This window comes from Rousettus aegyptiacus, unplaced genomic scaffold, assembly GCF_014176215.1.
Source record: "Rousettus aegyptiacus isolate mRouAeg1 unplaced genomic scaffold, mRouAeg1.p scaffold_m13_p_13, whole genome shotgun sequence".
NCBI lineage: Eukaryota > Metazoa > Chordata > Mammalia > Chiroptera > Pteropodidae > Rousettus > Rousettus aegyptiacus.
Genome location: NW_023416288.1, coordinates 6,832,595 through 6,849,094, shown reverse-complemented (window position 1 = coordinate 6,849,094; position 16,500 = coordinate 6,832,595). Strand labels below are relative to the sequence as shown.

General features: G+C 32.7%; 1 protein-coding gene across 1 annotated transcript in view; it reads right to left on the bottom strand.

The window, feature by feature from the left end:
* Positions 1-443: 443 nt before the first annotated feature.
* The window catches only part of LOC107498648 (ADP/ATP translocase 3-like), a 29,574-nt gene continuing 13,517 nt past the window's right edge, over positions 444-16,500 (bottom strand). Inside the window, exon 2 of the mRNA XM_036231050.1 lies at positions 444-1,423. Coding sequence (XP_036086943.1) covers positions 444-1,423 — 980 coding nt within the window. The remainder of the gene's footprint in view (positions 1,424-16,500) is intronic.

Genomic DNA, 16,500 nt, shown 5'->3' with positions numbered 1-16,500 from the left:
ATATTTAGTAGCAGTAGTTTAACCAGTCTTTTTTCTTTCCTCCCCCCACCCCCACCCGTGTCCCATTTTCATTGTTTGCAGCAGAATGTTCAACATAGAACGTAATTGCAAGTAATGTGCTGTGCATAAAAGTATAGTGCTTAAGTACAAATGGGAGACATGATTTTCTTTAAATAAACACTTAAATACAGCTCGGTCATACAAGCAGCAGGGTAGGGAAACTGCCACGAAGAAGCTGGGATTCCCCTCCCCCTATAATCAGTGCATGGAACCAGGGTGTGAGTGATCACGATCACAATGCCCTCGTTCTAGAGCCCTCACTAGTCCTCTACACATGATATGGTCGGGCAAGGGCACTGGAATTTCTGGAAGGTCAGTGATCCGTAATAGTGCAGTATTCTACACGACCCTCCTGGTCCCTGTGTCTAGGCGAGGGGACGAGCCTAGATGACTTTCTTCACCTCATCGTAAAGGACCAGCACAAAGGCACCGCCTATGCCCCTGAGGACGTTGGACCAGGCACCCTTGAAGAAGGCCTTGGGCCCCTCTTCCTTGAAGATCTTCAGGCAGCAGTCGATGCTCCCCCTGTACATGATGTCAGCTTTTCTGCGCCCTGACTGCATCATCATCCGCCGCTTCACGGTGTCGAAGGGGTAACAGATGGTGCCGGCCACGGCCGTCACAGACTGGGCGATCATCCAGTTCACCACGATGTGGTCGGGAAGCATCTCTCTGGCGGTGTCGTACACGCCGAAGTAGGCAGCCCGGTAGATGAAGATGCCTTGCACTGAGATGCTGAAGCCCTGGTAGAGGCCCCGGATGCCGTCAGATTTGGCGGTTTTGATCAAACAGTCTCTCAGACTTTTGAACTCCCGCTGGGTTACAGATTTCCCCACGTCGGCTGTCAGACGGGTTCTGGCGAAGTCCAGGGGGTAGACAAAGCAGAGAGAGGTGGCTCCAGCTGCCCCGCCGGAGGCCAGGTTGCCAGCAAAATACCTCCAGAACTGTGTGTGCTTGTCCACGTCCACCAGGAAGACCTGCTTGTACTTACCCTTAAAGGCGAAGTTGAGGGCTTGCGTGGGAATGTAGTAGATAACGTTGGCCAGGTTGCCCCTCCAGAAGGACAGCACACCCTGCTCCCTGGGGATGCGCATGATGCAGTCCACGATGCCCTTGTACTGCTTGTCGGCCTTGATCTGTTTACTGGTATGTTGCACCTGCAGCAGCAGCTTGACCCGCTCGATTGGGGCCACGGCCGTCTTGGCGAGGGCTGCAGTGATGCCTCCGGCCAGAAAGTCCTCCGCAAAGGATAAGACTTGTTCCATTATGGTGGCACAGCTGGCAGCGCAGCAGGCGCCGAGCAGAGTGAAGGCGCTGAGAACGAGGGCTGGACGCCACTGGCTCAACGCTACTGAGGCTGAGACTGAAAGGATTTAACCAGTCTTGGTGATTGGGATCCCATTATGGTACGGCTATTGCCTGCCACTATGTCTGTTCTGTTCATGAGCCCATTGTGACAGAATGTGAGTGGTTAATGGCAGAAGCAGACTGAGGTCTACTAGCCAAGTCATTCTATTTGATTGTTGAGTTACTCCTCTATGGAGAATGTAATCCAGTAGGCCCTAGCATGTGATACATGAGCTTCACATTTAGTACCCAGTCTTATCAGTCTATGTATAAGCCTATTATCCAGACTTTCTTGTCTTTAATTTTTTAATCTTTCTTCTTCCAAGTCCAGGAACAGCCAATCAAGTTATTTGCCAAGACCTATGAAACATTATAAATTCTAACCTCAGGCCACTTTTATTTTCATATAAATCGGATAACCAAGAGCATTCTTACAATCTCTATCCACTGGGGGAATTTTCCCTCACCACTTTCTTTCAAAGTCAGCCCTAAGAACTGTAGTGTAATAGTTCATTCAAGTAGATATGGCTTGAATTTACACACCAATTTGACCCATCCATGAACCAAGTTCAGCATTTTTCCTCTTCTGTTTTCTTGTCCCAAGGGAACTATAAGGCCATAGATGTGAGCCGGGGTAGAAACATCACTGTAATAGTGGTGTATGACATGGGTGTCAGCTTTCTTTGTCCAATTTCCAAGTATAGTATTTCTCAAACTTAATGTAGATATATTAAAATATTCTAAATTCTATACTAATGAATATTTTAATCTACAAGTTATATAGCATGAATATGAAAAGATAGTTTACAATTAATGACTTAAATGCATCCTCTCATAATGAATAGGGATATATAATTGCATGTTTGCTTTAATTTACAGGGAAGTTGTGTTCAGTGAAAATTTCCTTTAATTATTTTTAAAATAATGAAGATGATTTGCAAATATCCCTGATGTAAATATAATGCCAAGTTTTTAAAATGTAACTTTCTGTACTATAAATTTTCCTGATGTTCTTTTCATTGGAATTGGATTTTAAGATATATTGAAACTTTTAAATAGCACCATCTGGTCATCTATTAAACAGTGACACATAATAGAGCAGTTCAAAATGAAAAAGAAATGAAGCAATGTTTAAAAGTAAAGGCAAAATGGTTTCAATTTCCCAGATTTCTGAATTGACAGAAGACCGATTTAGTAACTGTGCAAGTGGGAACATCACATTCTAGACCAGAACCATAATAAAACTAAAATTTATTTTTTCAGTAAAAGTAAAGGGTGTACTATTCAGTAATTCTAAATGCTTGAAAATAATACAGCAGAGTCTAATGGTTTACAAAGAGCCATTTTACACTATTAAAACTGCTTTAAAGAATGTATAGATGTTTATAACTAAACTGATAAAATAATTGTCAATTGTTAAACTAACTTAAAAGCATATGTGTCTGGGTGGGGAATGAGCCAAGGTGATAGCAACAAAGGATTTTAATGACAGTCTTCTAAAACCTCTTTATGTACATATCTGTAAATTAACAGTGAACGTAAAAGGTGCAATATAATTTAGCTAAAGAAAAAGAAACTCCATCTGAGACATAGTTAAATCACCTGGAACGGGTCTGCTCAGCGATACCTAAATGGATTATTAATTGCTCCTGGCTATAGAATGAAACCTCTTGTAATAAATTAATTCTTCTCAAGTAGAATCTTCTTCTAAAAAGTATTCTTATAAAAAAAATCAAACATATGCAAATGTTACAATAATATAGTGAAATTTTATTTCTATTATCTAATGTCAACAATTATCAACTCCTGAGCTATCTGGTTTTATTTATACCAAAATCATTCAGCCACATACCTAGTTATTTTGAAACAAATGCCAAATATAACACCTTTCATAGGTAAATATTTCAGTATGAATCTCTAAAATATGAGTCATTTTTGAAACAGCAAAAAAACCAACCACATATATGAAGGAAAAATTGTAAAAAGGCACATTTTTTGACCCTCTAAATACTCAAATGTTCATAACTATGCAAAACAGTTGCATGAAGTTTATTTTCCTTATAAATCATTTTCTTAAAGTGAAAAACATGTTCTCAAAGTTAATATACTCTTTGAGTCAATCTCCCCACTTAGGATAATGGAAAAGAGAACCTTGGTATTAGAAATGACCTTAGAAATCAAATTGTTTTTCAAATGCTACTGGGAGTGTAAGTCTTTCCTTACAAATGAAAATATTCTGGGATCCTCAATAGATCAGGACATTCATGTTGCTATGTGAATTCAACAGGAATAGTTGGAATTGTGTTGTTGTATAAATTCAACAGGAGGGTTTGGAAATCCAAAAATCTCACCTCAGTACTTATTGCAAGTGTCTGAATAATTCCGAAGAGTATATTATGGATTCTTAATAATTTGGTAACCACACATTTAATTCACCTACTTCATGGTTCAGATAAGGAAGCTGAAGTTGAATGATTTCCCTAAGTTAGAGGCAGTTAATTAGTAACAGAGGTAATGTTATAATAAGTAACTAGAGTCTAATTACAGTGCTATTTGCATTACTTGTGGCATCCTGGACTTTTCTAGAAAATCTATTAAACAATTTTACTTTTATTTTTCCACTTTGCTTACACTACTATACTTCGATTGGTGGTTCAACGTTAATTAAAGTGTTATAAATTGAATTATCATTTAAATGAATTTATGATGCTTGTGGTTTCCAAAAGAACTTAAATCTTTGTAAATTAATGAATCTTATTGAATACTTCAAAGCCGTCCACTAATTTCTTTATAAACTCTAATTTATTTTACATAAGCAACAACCAATTATGTAAACTTTTATATGCACCTGTGGAAAAACATAAGTAATGTGCAAGGGTAGAGAGTTTAGCTAAACTACTCCATAGTATTGCTGCCTCATAATCCAGTTTGGCCAATGCTCTGCAGTGACCTTAATCTGTCACTAGTCCCTCATGTAAGTGCATACCCTAGATAGCAACAGGCAGAGTCACAAGCAACTGTTAGTTTCTGATATGACTTCTCTCAAAGCCCCTGGGATCAACAGCCTTCCCTGCCTCCCACAAACTTTGCCTTATGCTGCCTTAGATGAGACCATTATGGAGCCTATCCAAATTCCGCTCTTTTGAATTGAAATCGATCTTAGCTTGGGAACCCCCAAAGCACTCTACCCACAGACCCTAATAAAAACATGGTATCCCACGTCCTCTCTCTCTCTCTCACTGTATTCTGCCTTAATCTCCCCCATGTGGCTCCTCAAGGCATGCCTGGTACTTTCTCCAAGACTTGTGAGTAATAAGCTCTATTTCAATTTGTCTTGTGTTTTGTCGTTGAGTAGGGGCTCACCATCCAGCACCATATATTTCCTTTAATAAGAGTTATTTTGATGAATTCATAACAATGGGAGAAAATGAGGGAAATTAAGAAAAATAAATCATGTAGAAAAGGTATTGTCAGTAACAAAAAGCTACTGAGAATATAAAATAATTTAGAATGATGGGGATCATCTCTGTAGTTTTTCTTTCTCTTCCACCCGAACTTTGTTATTTCCTGTGGTGAATGTCATGTGTTCGTATGACAACATAGTAATTTTGATAAACTATATTTAATGGAAAATCAATAAAATATATTAACATTTAAAAGATTTCATGAAAATATAAATTTCTCAGGAAACAAAATATATAGCACTAATATACTTATATATTTTTCTCTCTAGAAAAATTTTAATTTTCAAATAAATCAGTAAAATGTCCCTCAAAATAAATAGCACAAAAGTTAGACGTAGATTTAAAACTTGAATAGCTGATTTATTTTAAAACAGAATATTAAAAATGATCAGAATAATAAAAATAAAAATAATATTCAGTTTTTCTATGGGAAGACATTATGCTCAGTACTTTATATGCATTTGATTTTATCTTAATTCTAAGAAAAAATTCTAAGAAAGATATTTTCATATTGAATTCTAAGAAAATTCTAAGAAAGATATATTAATATTGAAATTTTGCATATGAAGAAACTAAAGCTCATAGCCATTAAATATACTTAATCTTCAAGAATACATCATTTAGAGTAGAGACCTAGTTTAAAATTCTAGTTCTGCCACATTCTAAGTGTGGGACAAAAGACAAGATATTAAATCTCTCTGAGCTGGGAATTTCTACTCCAATAATTTGGATAATCTTACCTATCTTTCAAGATCACGGTGAAACTAGATATTATGTGTGAAAGAACCTAGCCAATATAGGGCACTAAACATGTTGAAACTAATATTATACTGCTTTACTATTTATATAACTATTGCTTACTATTTTATATTGCTCCCATCTCTATCATCAAAAATACTGTGATTTTTACTATTGAAAATATTTATGATTTCATTTCTTCCCATGTAACTAAAATGGCAGAGAGTGCAGTAATCATAATTTTAAGAGTTCACCATAAGCCACTTGTTCAGAGATGACATTTCAAAGTGACCTTATTTCCAAATGAGTTCAATCTCTTGAGGAATTAGTAGAGTATGTGAGACATTCTACACTGCAGAGATTAATAGCCTCTGGACATTTCTGTAAATGTTGGAGACATTAAAACAAATTACTATCTATTTATTTTCCTGAAACTGACATTCTATGTAACTAGCTGATAATCAATGGTTAATTCAAAAGATAATCACTTTCCATAACTGGCCATTTTTAATAATCTTGGTGGAACCCGAGTTAAAGGTCACTCACTATCACCCTAAAGAAAGAATTCTAGGAACCTAACAATTCTCTCCATCAAGTAAAATTATTTATCCCATTAACCTTTTAAGTACAATAATACAAGTTCATCAACAAAACAATCTATTTGCTAAACTCAAGAGGATTTTTATGAAATATGACTTGTCATTTTAAAACATATTCATCTCACTCACCTAATATCACAACCAACTCAAAACCATCTTAAGCAGTTTATCTCACGTGCTATAGTAAACACAAAATAAAGATTTTTTTTATTAACAGGCAACAATTTGATGACTTTTTAAAATGTCAGTAAACTCCTGCCAATCGATTCATCTTTTCCAACCCCATTTATTATTAGCAAAAGTAATAACATTTCGAATATTGGCCAGTCAAATCCAAGGATCATTTAACTCAATATTAACCATTTCTTAATATTTCACTGTATAAATCTGCTAAATATTTCTTACAAACCATCTAGAAATTCATATGAATTAAATAACTAATAAGAGAATTAAATCATTAAATGGGTCTGGTGATAATTCACGCTGGTAAGTCTTCTCAGAAAAAATATATATATATATACTTTTTAAAAAGTTCTTCAGTTTTCATTCATTACAACAAACTTATTAAATGTGCTATTATATTCACTTTTACTTATTTAGCTTCACTTTATATTGAATAGTCTGCTTCTAGTTTTGTAAGCTGTAATTTTGATCATCAGAATAATTTCACCCCTTTTAAAATTCCTTGCTACTGCCACATTAATAAAATAATTTTCTTCCATCCCCAAATATTTTCAATATTCAGACTGCACAACATCTTTCCACCCAAGTAGAGGCAGTTCCCAACTACTCTCTAATTGGTGGAATCTTGACTGTTCCTCAAAGGCACTGTTTAAATATTATACAGAAGTAGCATCTCCCTACTGAAATTACTAGAATAAAGATGAAGAATATTTATATACATTAAAAAAAAGTCATTCTGTTGTTGTCAGAAACTTATTAGAAAAGTTACAAATTATATGGCAGAAAAAGGAATACCAAAAGATGCCTTCCTTGCGGAAATGTGCTTTATTCCTTCTTCCTTACAGGCGATTGCACATTTTAAGAGCTTAGGCATATATTTAATAAATATTGATTTAGTGCTTATTATGTGCCAACATTCATCTAAAGATCTAATGGTGAATAAGATAAGCAAACTTACACTCTAGATAGGGGAAAAAGAAAATACAAAAGTGAACAAATAAATGAACATGACAGTATTAGATGACACTAAGCCCCAAGAAATTTTTTTAAAAAGTATATAATAAAGTGCAGGGGTATTGTGGCTACTTTATATAAGGTATTCAGAGAAGTTGGCTCAAAGAAGTTGACATTTGAATTAATAAATGTAGAACTTAACAAGAAAAGAATAACTGAATATCAAGAACACACTGATTAGCTAAGTATGAACTCTTCTTAAAATATTGGCGACCTTCAAAGAGATACGCTCTCTAGTCACAAGAACTCCAAGACTTGATAAGAATTGAAAGACAGAACAGGGGCATCAAGGACTTATACATGAGTCCAGGGGGTTTAAGAAATGAGTCAACCATAAATCGGTCACTGTGGGATAGAGAATAAGTTTTAAATTTGTTAAATCATGAAACAGATTTTAGTACTATGTATTATGTACTAAGTACTATTCTGTTCATTTTTTTAATCAAAAGAATATTTATTTACCAGCCCCAAGACAATACAAATTAAAGTATTCATAGGCTAATGCATTCAGCAGAGATTTATTGAATGTCATGTACCTAGCTATCGTTAACAGAATTTTAAAATTAACCTCCTCTTCCTAGTGTCATATTAAAAACTTCTTTTGACATCCTTACTTTGACGAAGCAAAGGTTAAATTTTAGACTGTAAATGTTCTTGCCTTTCCTCTCCCAAATTTAACACCATTGATTTTTTTTTTTAGTGTATATTTATTTCTTTGGCTATTTTAACCAATTTAACAATGATCACAAACAAGCCATGACTTGTTCTTAAATACTTGCCTTGTAGAGCATGTTTTATCACTGATTATTAAAAAACAAAAACAAAAACAAAACAAAACAAAAAACAAAAACAAAAAACCTTCTTTGGAGGGCCATTATGATAATTTTTTTAAGTGGAAATTTTTTCAGCATGCTAAATACTTTGAAATGAAAACACAATATTTATTAAACAGAACAAAAGTGCTTCAGAAAAATCATTATAGGGTAGTGTGTCAATAAATAATGAAAACCCATTTTAGGGATACAGCACCTTTCAGTCAAAGAGCTTTATGTATGTAGATAGCTTCAATCATTCTCTTCAAAGTAGAATGTACCTTATGTCATAGCCATTTATGATAGGAAAAAATAAAATGACTGTGCCTCATGTAAAGCACAATGAGTGTGTTAGATGACAAATTGTGATCAGCAAAATTCGTCTAGTTTAGGATAGCAATACTTGAGCCAAAAGTTTTGTAAAAAATTAATGTCATCCTCAAATCAATTATAAAAAAAGTAAGTCCAAATGGTACAGTCAGTATAACTGAAAGTCATGAGGACAGACAAAAAACTTACATAGTTAGAGGCCAATATTCAATACACTGACCTAAATATTTTCACCTAAACACATAAGCCTTGTGTGAGCACAGAGCAGCCAAGGTTTTACCAGAAAAGCAAAAACCAACACACAAAATAATAACAAAAAACCTGATGCCTTATGTCCTATATGATGCAAAGCCCAAAGTTAAACAAGTAAATACATGCTAAACTATTGAAAAATATCTTTTAGTATAGTAAAAATTAAACCAAAAAATGGATTTGGCTTGTGTCTGAATTAGATATCATCAAATAGTGTACAATTGGTTATAAAAAGGAAGACCTTGTTTAAAATCTCTTTATCATATTGACGGTCGCTTTTTATGTCTGCTCAGCTCTATGATTGTCTTTATGTCTCAATTCTTGTGCCTTAAATTCTCCACTCCTGTGTTTTGCAGTTGTTATTGCATATTCTCATGGTTTATACAACTTTTACATTGAGAAGCTGATTTACCAATATTACTTGTGGTGATTTAAAGCTGATTTAACCTTCTTTGGATAAATTAGAGCCCAGTATAGTAGGATCAGACTCTATGGGAATTCAAGAAGATTGGAATTTTTGCCATCTGTTTCATTTCGTTGTTGGCAAAAATTACATACAGGATTTATGTGGTTGGCTTGAGTTTTAAAAATATTTTAACATATATTATTAAATCCCATAAATTCTTTTAAAATTTACTTTACAAATAGTGAAATTTCAAGCCTTGAGATGATATTCAGGAAATCAATCCCAGTTTCTTAGCTGATGCACTATCAACACAAGAAAATACAATTCAGCATAACATTGATAAGTATCTCTATGATGTCTTTATGTACACATTATAGATTATAGTTTCACAATTATAGATTAAACCTTTTAGAACGCCAATCCCAACAATTTACTACTAGGTTCAGATGTTTATGGAAATATGATTCAAATATTTCATTACTTGTTTTAATTATTAATATATCTGAACAGAGGATAAATATAATTTTTCTTTAGAAATAATTTAATTACATAGAACTGAAATCGCTATAACTATAACACATCTTAGAATACTATTTGAGTTAATTTTATTAATTCTGTGAATTGTATTTTCTTAGTTTACTTGCTATGCTTCATTTCTTATCTTCCACTAAACTCTCTGACTTTTATTGTTTAAATCATAATTATTAATTCTCTCGTTCTTGAGATATTTTCTAAATACTCTTTTTTCTTGTATGAAATATTCCTATTTTCTCCCTCTGCTTCAAAGCCATCTACACACTAGTAAAAAAACAAACAAACAAAGAAACTTCTTTTCTTTATTTTTTCCATTCCTAAACTCCTTCTTCAGCTCTAGTTGTACATTTAAAAAAAAAAAAATATTTTCAGCTATTTGAATGTTGGCTTCTGCTTATCCAAAAGTTCTTTAAACCTAACATTTTAAATGAAATAAGCACCCATTTCCAGTAACATGGTTAGCTGGATAATTGGACTGACTCTTCTACTAGAAAAAATATTTTAAAACTAACAAAAAACACAAGTAAAAGTCTAATAAGCATTGTTAAACTAGCAAGAAAGTAATACAATTTCAGGAAGCAAAGAAGTGAAGACAACAATGAGAAAGAAGCAAAAGACTACAGCAGCTTGTCATCTTCGATGCAATTGTCAAATGGAGAAAGCCACTGGTATCCAAAATCTGCTGAAGGAAGATAAAAAAGGTCTAAACCCAGGGCATGACCAAGGTGGGAGGCCTAGCAAATGATTTGTTCTCAAATAAATCCAGGGTCTTATCCAGAGGAGCCAAAGTCTTTCAGAAGATCATCCTCACTTTTGAGAGCAGCTATAATTTGCTAAGGTTCCAAAACCACTCTCAGTTTTGATAATCAATTAGGACTTACAGAACTCACTGAAAGCTCATATATTTAAATGTAAAAGGATTAAGTACAAAATAGCCACGAGATATAAAGTACAGCACAAAAAATATAGTCGATAGTATTTTAATAACTATGTAAGATGCCAGGTGAGCATCACATTTACCTGGGTGGTCGCTTTGTAAGTTATATAAAGGTCTTAGCACTATGCTATATACCTGAAACTAATAAAATATTGAATGTTTACTGTAATTGAAGATATTTTTAAAATTTTATATAATATATTTTAAAGCTTCTATGCTGTTTGCAAGAGATGTAGGTAAAACATAAAAATATAGAAAATTAGAAGAAAAATAGTGGAAAAAAAACCAATCTATATATCAGCAGCCATATTTTCAAAAAATGCTAGTATTGTTATACTGCTAGTAAACAAAATTGCCCTTAAAGGAAAAGAATATTATTTCAAATAAAGAGGGTAATGCCATAATAATAATATAATCAAATATATTATATATTATATAAATTTCTCTTGGAAAGGAAACTTCGAATATAAGAAATGCTGACAAAAAGTTAAATTCTCAATTACAATGGCAGACTCGAATACATGTCTCATTAATTGATAAAAGAAGCCAAAATAAATCTGTAAACATAAAGAAATTCTCAAAAGCATAACTGTCATTTGATTAATTAATGTATATAATATATTGCCTTGATCAGATGTAGAGCACCATCTTTTCAAACATATAGGAAATGCATATAAAAATTGACCATATACTAGACCATATAACATGTTTCAGCAAACTTTAAAAGTGTACTTCATAGTTAATATGTTTTCTAGCTAGAAATTTAATTAAGCTATAAATTAAAATGCAAAAATAACTATAGATAATTCCTATAACTTTGGGAATTAAGAAATAGATTTCTAAACAATCCAGACTAAAGAAAACATTTATAGTCTTAAATGTTTACATTAGAAAGGAGAAAGACTGAAAGAAGTTAAGAAAAAAATCCAGCAGAATAAATTTTTTAAGATGATTTTTTAATTAAAATTTATCAGAGTGACATTGGTTAATAAAATCAAATAAGTTTCAAGTATACATCTCAACAGTATGTCATATATATATTACATTGTGTATTCACCACCCAAAGTTAGATTTCCTTCCATCACCAAATATTTAAGCCTTTTTACCCTTATCTATATCCTCCTTCCCCTCTTCCCTTTGGTAACCATTAATCCACTTTCTGTGTCCATGAGTCTCTGTTTGTCATATTTGTTGTTGTTGTTGCTTTCAGTTTTATATCCAACATATGAGTGAAATTGTATGGTTTTCAACTTTTTCTGTCTGACTTAGTTTGCTTAGCATGATTATCTCAAGATCCACTCATGTCACAAATAGCAATATTTCGTCTTTTTTTTTTATGGCTGAGTAATATTCCAATGTATATATGTACCACATCTTTATCCAATCATCTATCATAGGGCGTGTTGGTTGCTTCCATGTCCTGGCCACCGTGAATAATGTTGCTACGAAAGTCAAGGTGCATATATTGTGTGGATCAATATTTTCAGTTTTTTCAGTAAATACTCAGAAGAGGGTTTGCTGGGTCATATGGTAATTTAATTCTTAGATTTTTTGAGGAAACTCCATGCTGTTTTCCATAGCGATTATACCAATTTGCATTCCACCTGCAGTGTGTGAGGGTTCCTTTATCCCCACAACATCTCCAACACTTGTTATTACATGTTCTGTTGATGATAGCCATTCTAATACCTGTGAGATGGTATAGATTAAATCTATAGAAAGTAGAAAAAAAGGTAAAAATAATAAAAAGTAGCAATTAATAAAATATAGTCAGTAGAGAGGATCAAAATACCAGAAGTTGGTTTTTTGAACAGACTTATACAATTGAAATGAAAAGAATAAAGGTATAAATAAAGTCAGTAATGAAAAGGGATCTAGAGCTGTAGCTAGATATCATAAAGATAATTAGAAAATATTATAAACTATTATATGACAATAAATGTGACAATTTCAGAGGAAACAAAAAAATCCCCAGAAAAATAAAATTGACTAAACCTAAATCATCAAGAAGAAATAGAAAATCTGAATAGTCCTGAAATCATAAAAAATAATCAAAATGGTCATCAAAATTATTACTACAGTGGCAACTCTAAGCTCAAATGAGTCATCAGATTGTTCTATCAAACAAAGCAAAAAATAATTCCAATCTTAACTATTATTAAAGAGAGTATTCGAGTGACATGGCACAAAGAATTGCAAAAGTCCCTCTTCCAAGATTTTATAGTAGGGGCTATTTCATACAGACCTTAGATGCAGGAAAATCTACATCTTCTACCTAAGGACTTGCTGCTTCCATTTCACGTCCACAGCAAAACAGCCTCTTTATAGGCCCCACTACACTTTATAAGGAGGGAGAACAAGCATATAGTTTAAATTAGGACTGTTGCAAAAGACAAATAGACCCCTTGAAAATAAAGGATTTACCTTTGAAATAATTTCTTTCAAAATTGAGAATGACAGAAACTTATAAATCTTAGGGGAAGAATAGAGAACTTTTATATGGTTTCTGAAATCTTCAGGAAATTTCTTATAGAAAAAAAATATTAATAAATTGGGAAAGTATTTTATAGCACATGCTATTCTTAACATAGTCCTTGAGGCAAAATTATTCAACAAGGGATCCAGAGATGGGAGTATGAGGATAACTTAAAACTTGGAATTATTTTGAACTGTCCTATAATTAGCCTATGATGACCAAAAATATCAAATGTCATTCTAACAGTTTTCAAATGTTCAGATATCCAGGCCACTCATTTAATCTTTTCTCTTCTTGATTACCTAATATTATGAAAACTCTTGTTTGAGAAATCCAGATTCTAAAAAAAAAATTTATAAAATTAATATATATATTAAATTTATTTATTTCTTGATTGATAGATTTCTAAAAGTGTTTAATTTTCACACTTACCCTTAAAAAGTAGGGTATAATGCTAATAAGTTTTAAAAAATATATGACTCCTTGTGTCTTATTGTTTTATAGCTCTAGAAAACATATAACAAATCATATAAGAGAAAGTAACAAACTTCAATTAAAACTCACAGGATAATAGAAACATTGTCAACATACCATTTAATTAAAAACTGAAATATCCATGGGCATTTTCTTTTATTATTCTTTATTATGAGATGAATGCAGATGATAATGCACATTTAGAAACAAAAATAAGAAGAGTAGAGAATTCTATCTCTAGAGAATGTAGCATTTCCTTTTGTCTATTAAGAATGTACTCAAGTTTCAAATCAAGAACAGGAGGTGACTAATTAAAATATTTTTCAAAATGTCAGATGAGTTCTACTTTCTTATTAATTACATAAACAGCTAAAAATGAATGTAAGAAAATGAAGATAGTAATAACATTTTTTTAGTAAGCAAAGAGGTGAGTAAATAAAAGACTTTCTTTTAACTTAGGTCTCAGAAATAAAATTTAAAGATATTCATTGATATCAAAACCCAAGGCTGAATTTTAAAATGGTCTCACCTCATAAGAATCGAAAAGGAAGATGAACCATATTTGCAGTTGATATGATTATATATCTGAAAAATTCCAAAAAGTAAACAGAAAAGTAGCACAATATATGAACTTTGTGAAGTTGTAAATTATAGAATTAATATGTGGAAATCAGTAGTCTTCTTATATTAAAACAGAAAACATTGTGTTATTAAACTCATATATAAAGAGGCTCAATCTTATTTATAATTAGAAAAATGGAAATCAATACTTCATTAAATACTGTTTCTCACTTAAGGATAAACAAAAATCAAAGTTGAAAAACAGCATAACTGATGAAGCTCTGCAGAAAAGACACTGCAAGTAAAAAATTAAAACAAATTTTAACATTTTATAATCAGTAAAATTCCATGTGCATTTACTCTTTGACATAACAATCTCACTTCTGGAGATCCATTCTAAAGTACACTGGGGAAAATGCAGAAAAAGTTTATGCAATGCTGTTAATTGTAACAAGCCACTTTTAGATGACATCCCATGTCATTCAACTATTGTCACAATAATTTTGTATAACGAACCACAACAAAAATCTCAGTGGCTTATAAAAGCACTCATTTATTCCTTGCTCCTGTTTTTTTCCAGCCTTCTGCTATTTTCAGAGAGACATCTCTGGCCTTGGCTCCAGATCACAGGTGAGTATAAATCAGTTGCCTATGCTGTTATTTACTTGGGACCAGTGGGCTACATGGAACAGATGAAGAAGAGAACAAGTCCAAACACAAATTTTTCTCAAGACTCAGCTTGCATCAGGTCTCCTAATATACTCTTTGCCAAAGTAAATTACCTAGCCAAAGCCAGGGTTTGGTCAGTTTACATCACATGTCATGAGAGCAGGATGTGTATTTAATATTACTATAAGGGAGTAAATAATCGGGACTATAATTTATTCTATTACACAACACAAAATGTTATCACTAGGAAACTTGTTGAACAAATTACGGCACATTCAAAAAACTAGGAAATTAGGAAGCTATAATAAAGAATATATAACCTTATGAAATAATATGTATGAAATATATGTATGAAAGGCATGGTGGTGTTTGAAAGGAACAGAAGTGGGAAAATTTGTGCATCGTATTTCTCATTGTATCTAATTACCAAGTTATACTACAACTATAATATAAAAAGTAAATATGACTCATGTTTCCTCAGGTATCAATTTTTATTTATGACATAAGACTATATTCACTCATGTTTAGTTTATAGTTCATTCATTGTTTGCACAGCCCAAGAAAAGAACAGAAAGAGTGGTGTGGGTGGAAAAGAGGGAAGCCATATCAGGAAACTCAAACCATAATTCTGAAAGAAATTGAACCTAACTTGCTGCATAATCTTAGACAAACTTCTCAAAGCTCCCAAGGCTGAGCATTGTTTTAGGTAAAGTTCGATTTGGTTTGCTTAAAATATTTTATCAGCCGTACCTCCCTACTTATGTGCCTACCCAAACTCGGGATAGCCTTGGCTATGCTCTGGAACTTCTTGATGAATTAACTGTGAGCCATTGCCAATACTTATGAGCCATTGCCACTACTTACCTTCCATCTTTCAGTCTTTCTTTTTATTTGAAACAGCAACATGAATAAGTAGCATAAAAACTCTGGCTCTAATAAATTCTTCAGCCTTATTCATATCTATGTTGATTTCCAATTTTTCCCCTCATTTTATTGTAATCTTATATTAAGATCCTTGAATTCTCTGTTCTTTTGTTTTGACATTTCAACCAATGACACTTGCTAGACTCACAAACAGTCCCAGTAGATTAGCAGCACAAACTACGATGCTTAGAAGACAGTGGAAAGGATTAGAGATTGCGCTTGCTACAAGTTCCCTAGTTCTGGGTTTTCTATAAATAGTTGTACACCAAAACTATGAGGAAACTTTTAAAAAGTTTAAATTCTTATCTTCAACTTCAAAGTTTGTGCATTGATAATTCAGTAGTATAAAGCAGTAACATTTGGTCTTATAGAGTTGAGAACTATTGTTTTGAATAAAAAGAATAGTTGAGTGCCTAATAGATTTTAGAACACTGTAGGATAGGAAAACTTCTATTTAGAGAACCAAAGATGAACTTGGTGAAATTAAAAGGATGAGAACTGATATTATTTTTATTGTTGTCAAAGAATTGTGTTCAATGCAACATTAATTAACTAAGTAGTTAATATGCTACTTTATTCTTATTTATGCACTGAAATTGTTTCGTGTCAGTATGACTCATTTTCTTTTGTCTTATACTGTGCTCCCTGGAGACAGGATGAGAATAAAGTTATCTCTCGGGTAATTTTTTTTTAAGCTTCTTACTTGAACTTGTCTGATCT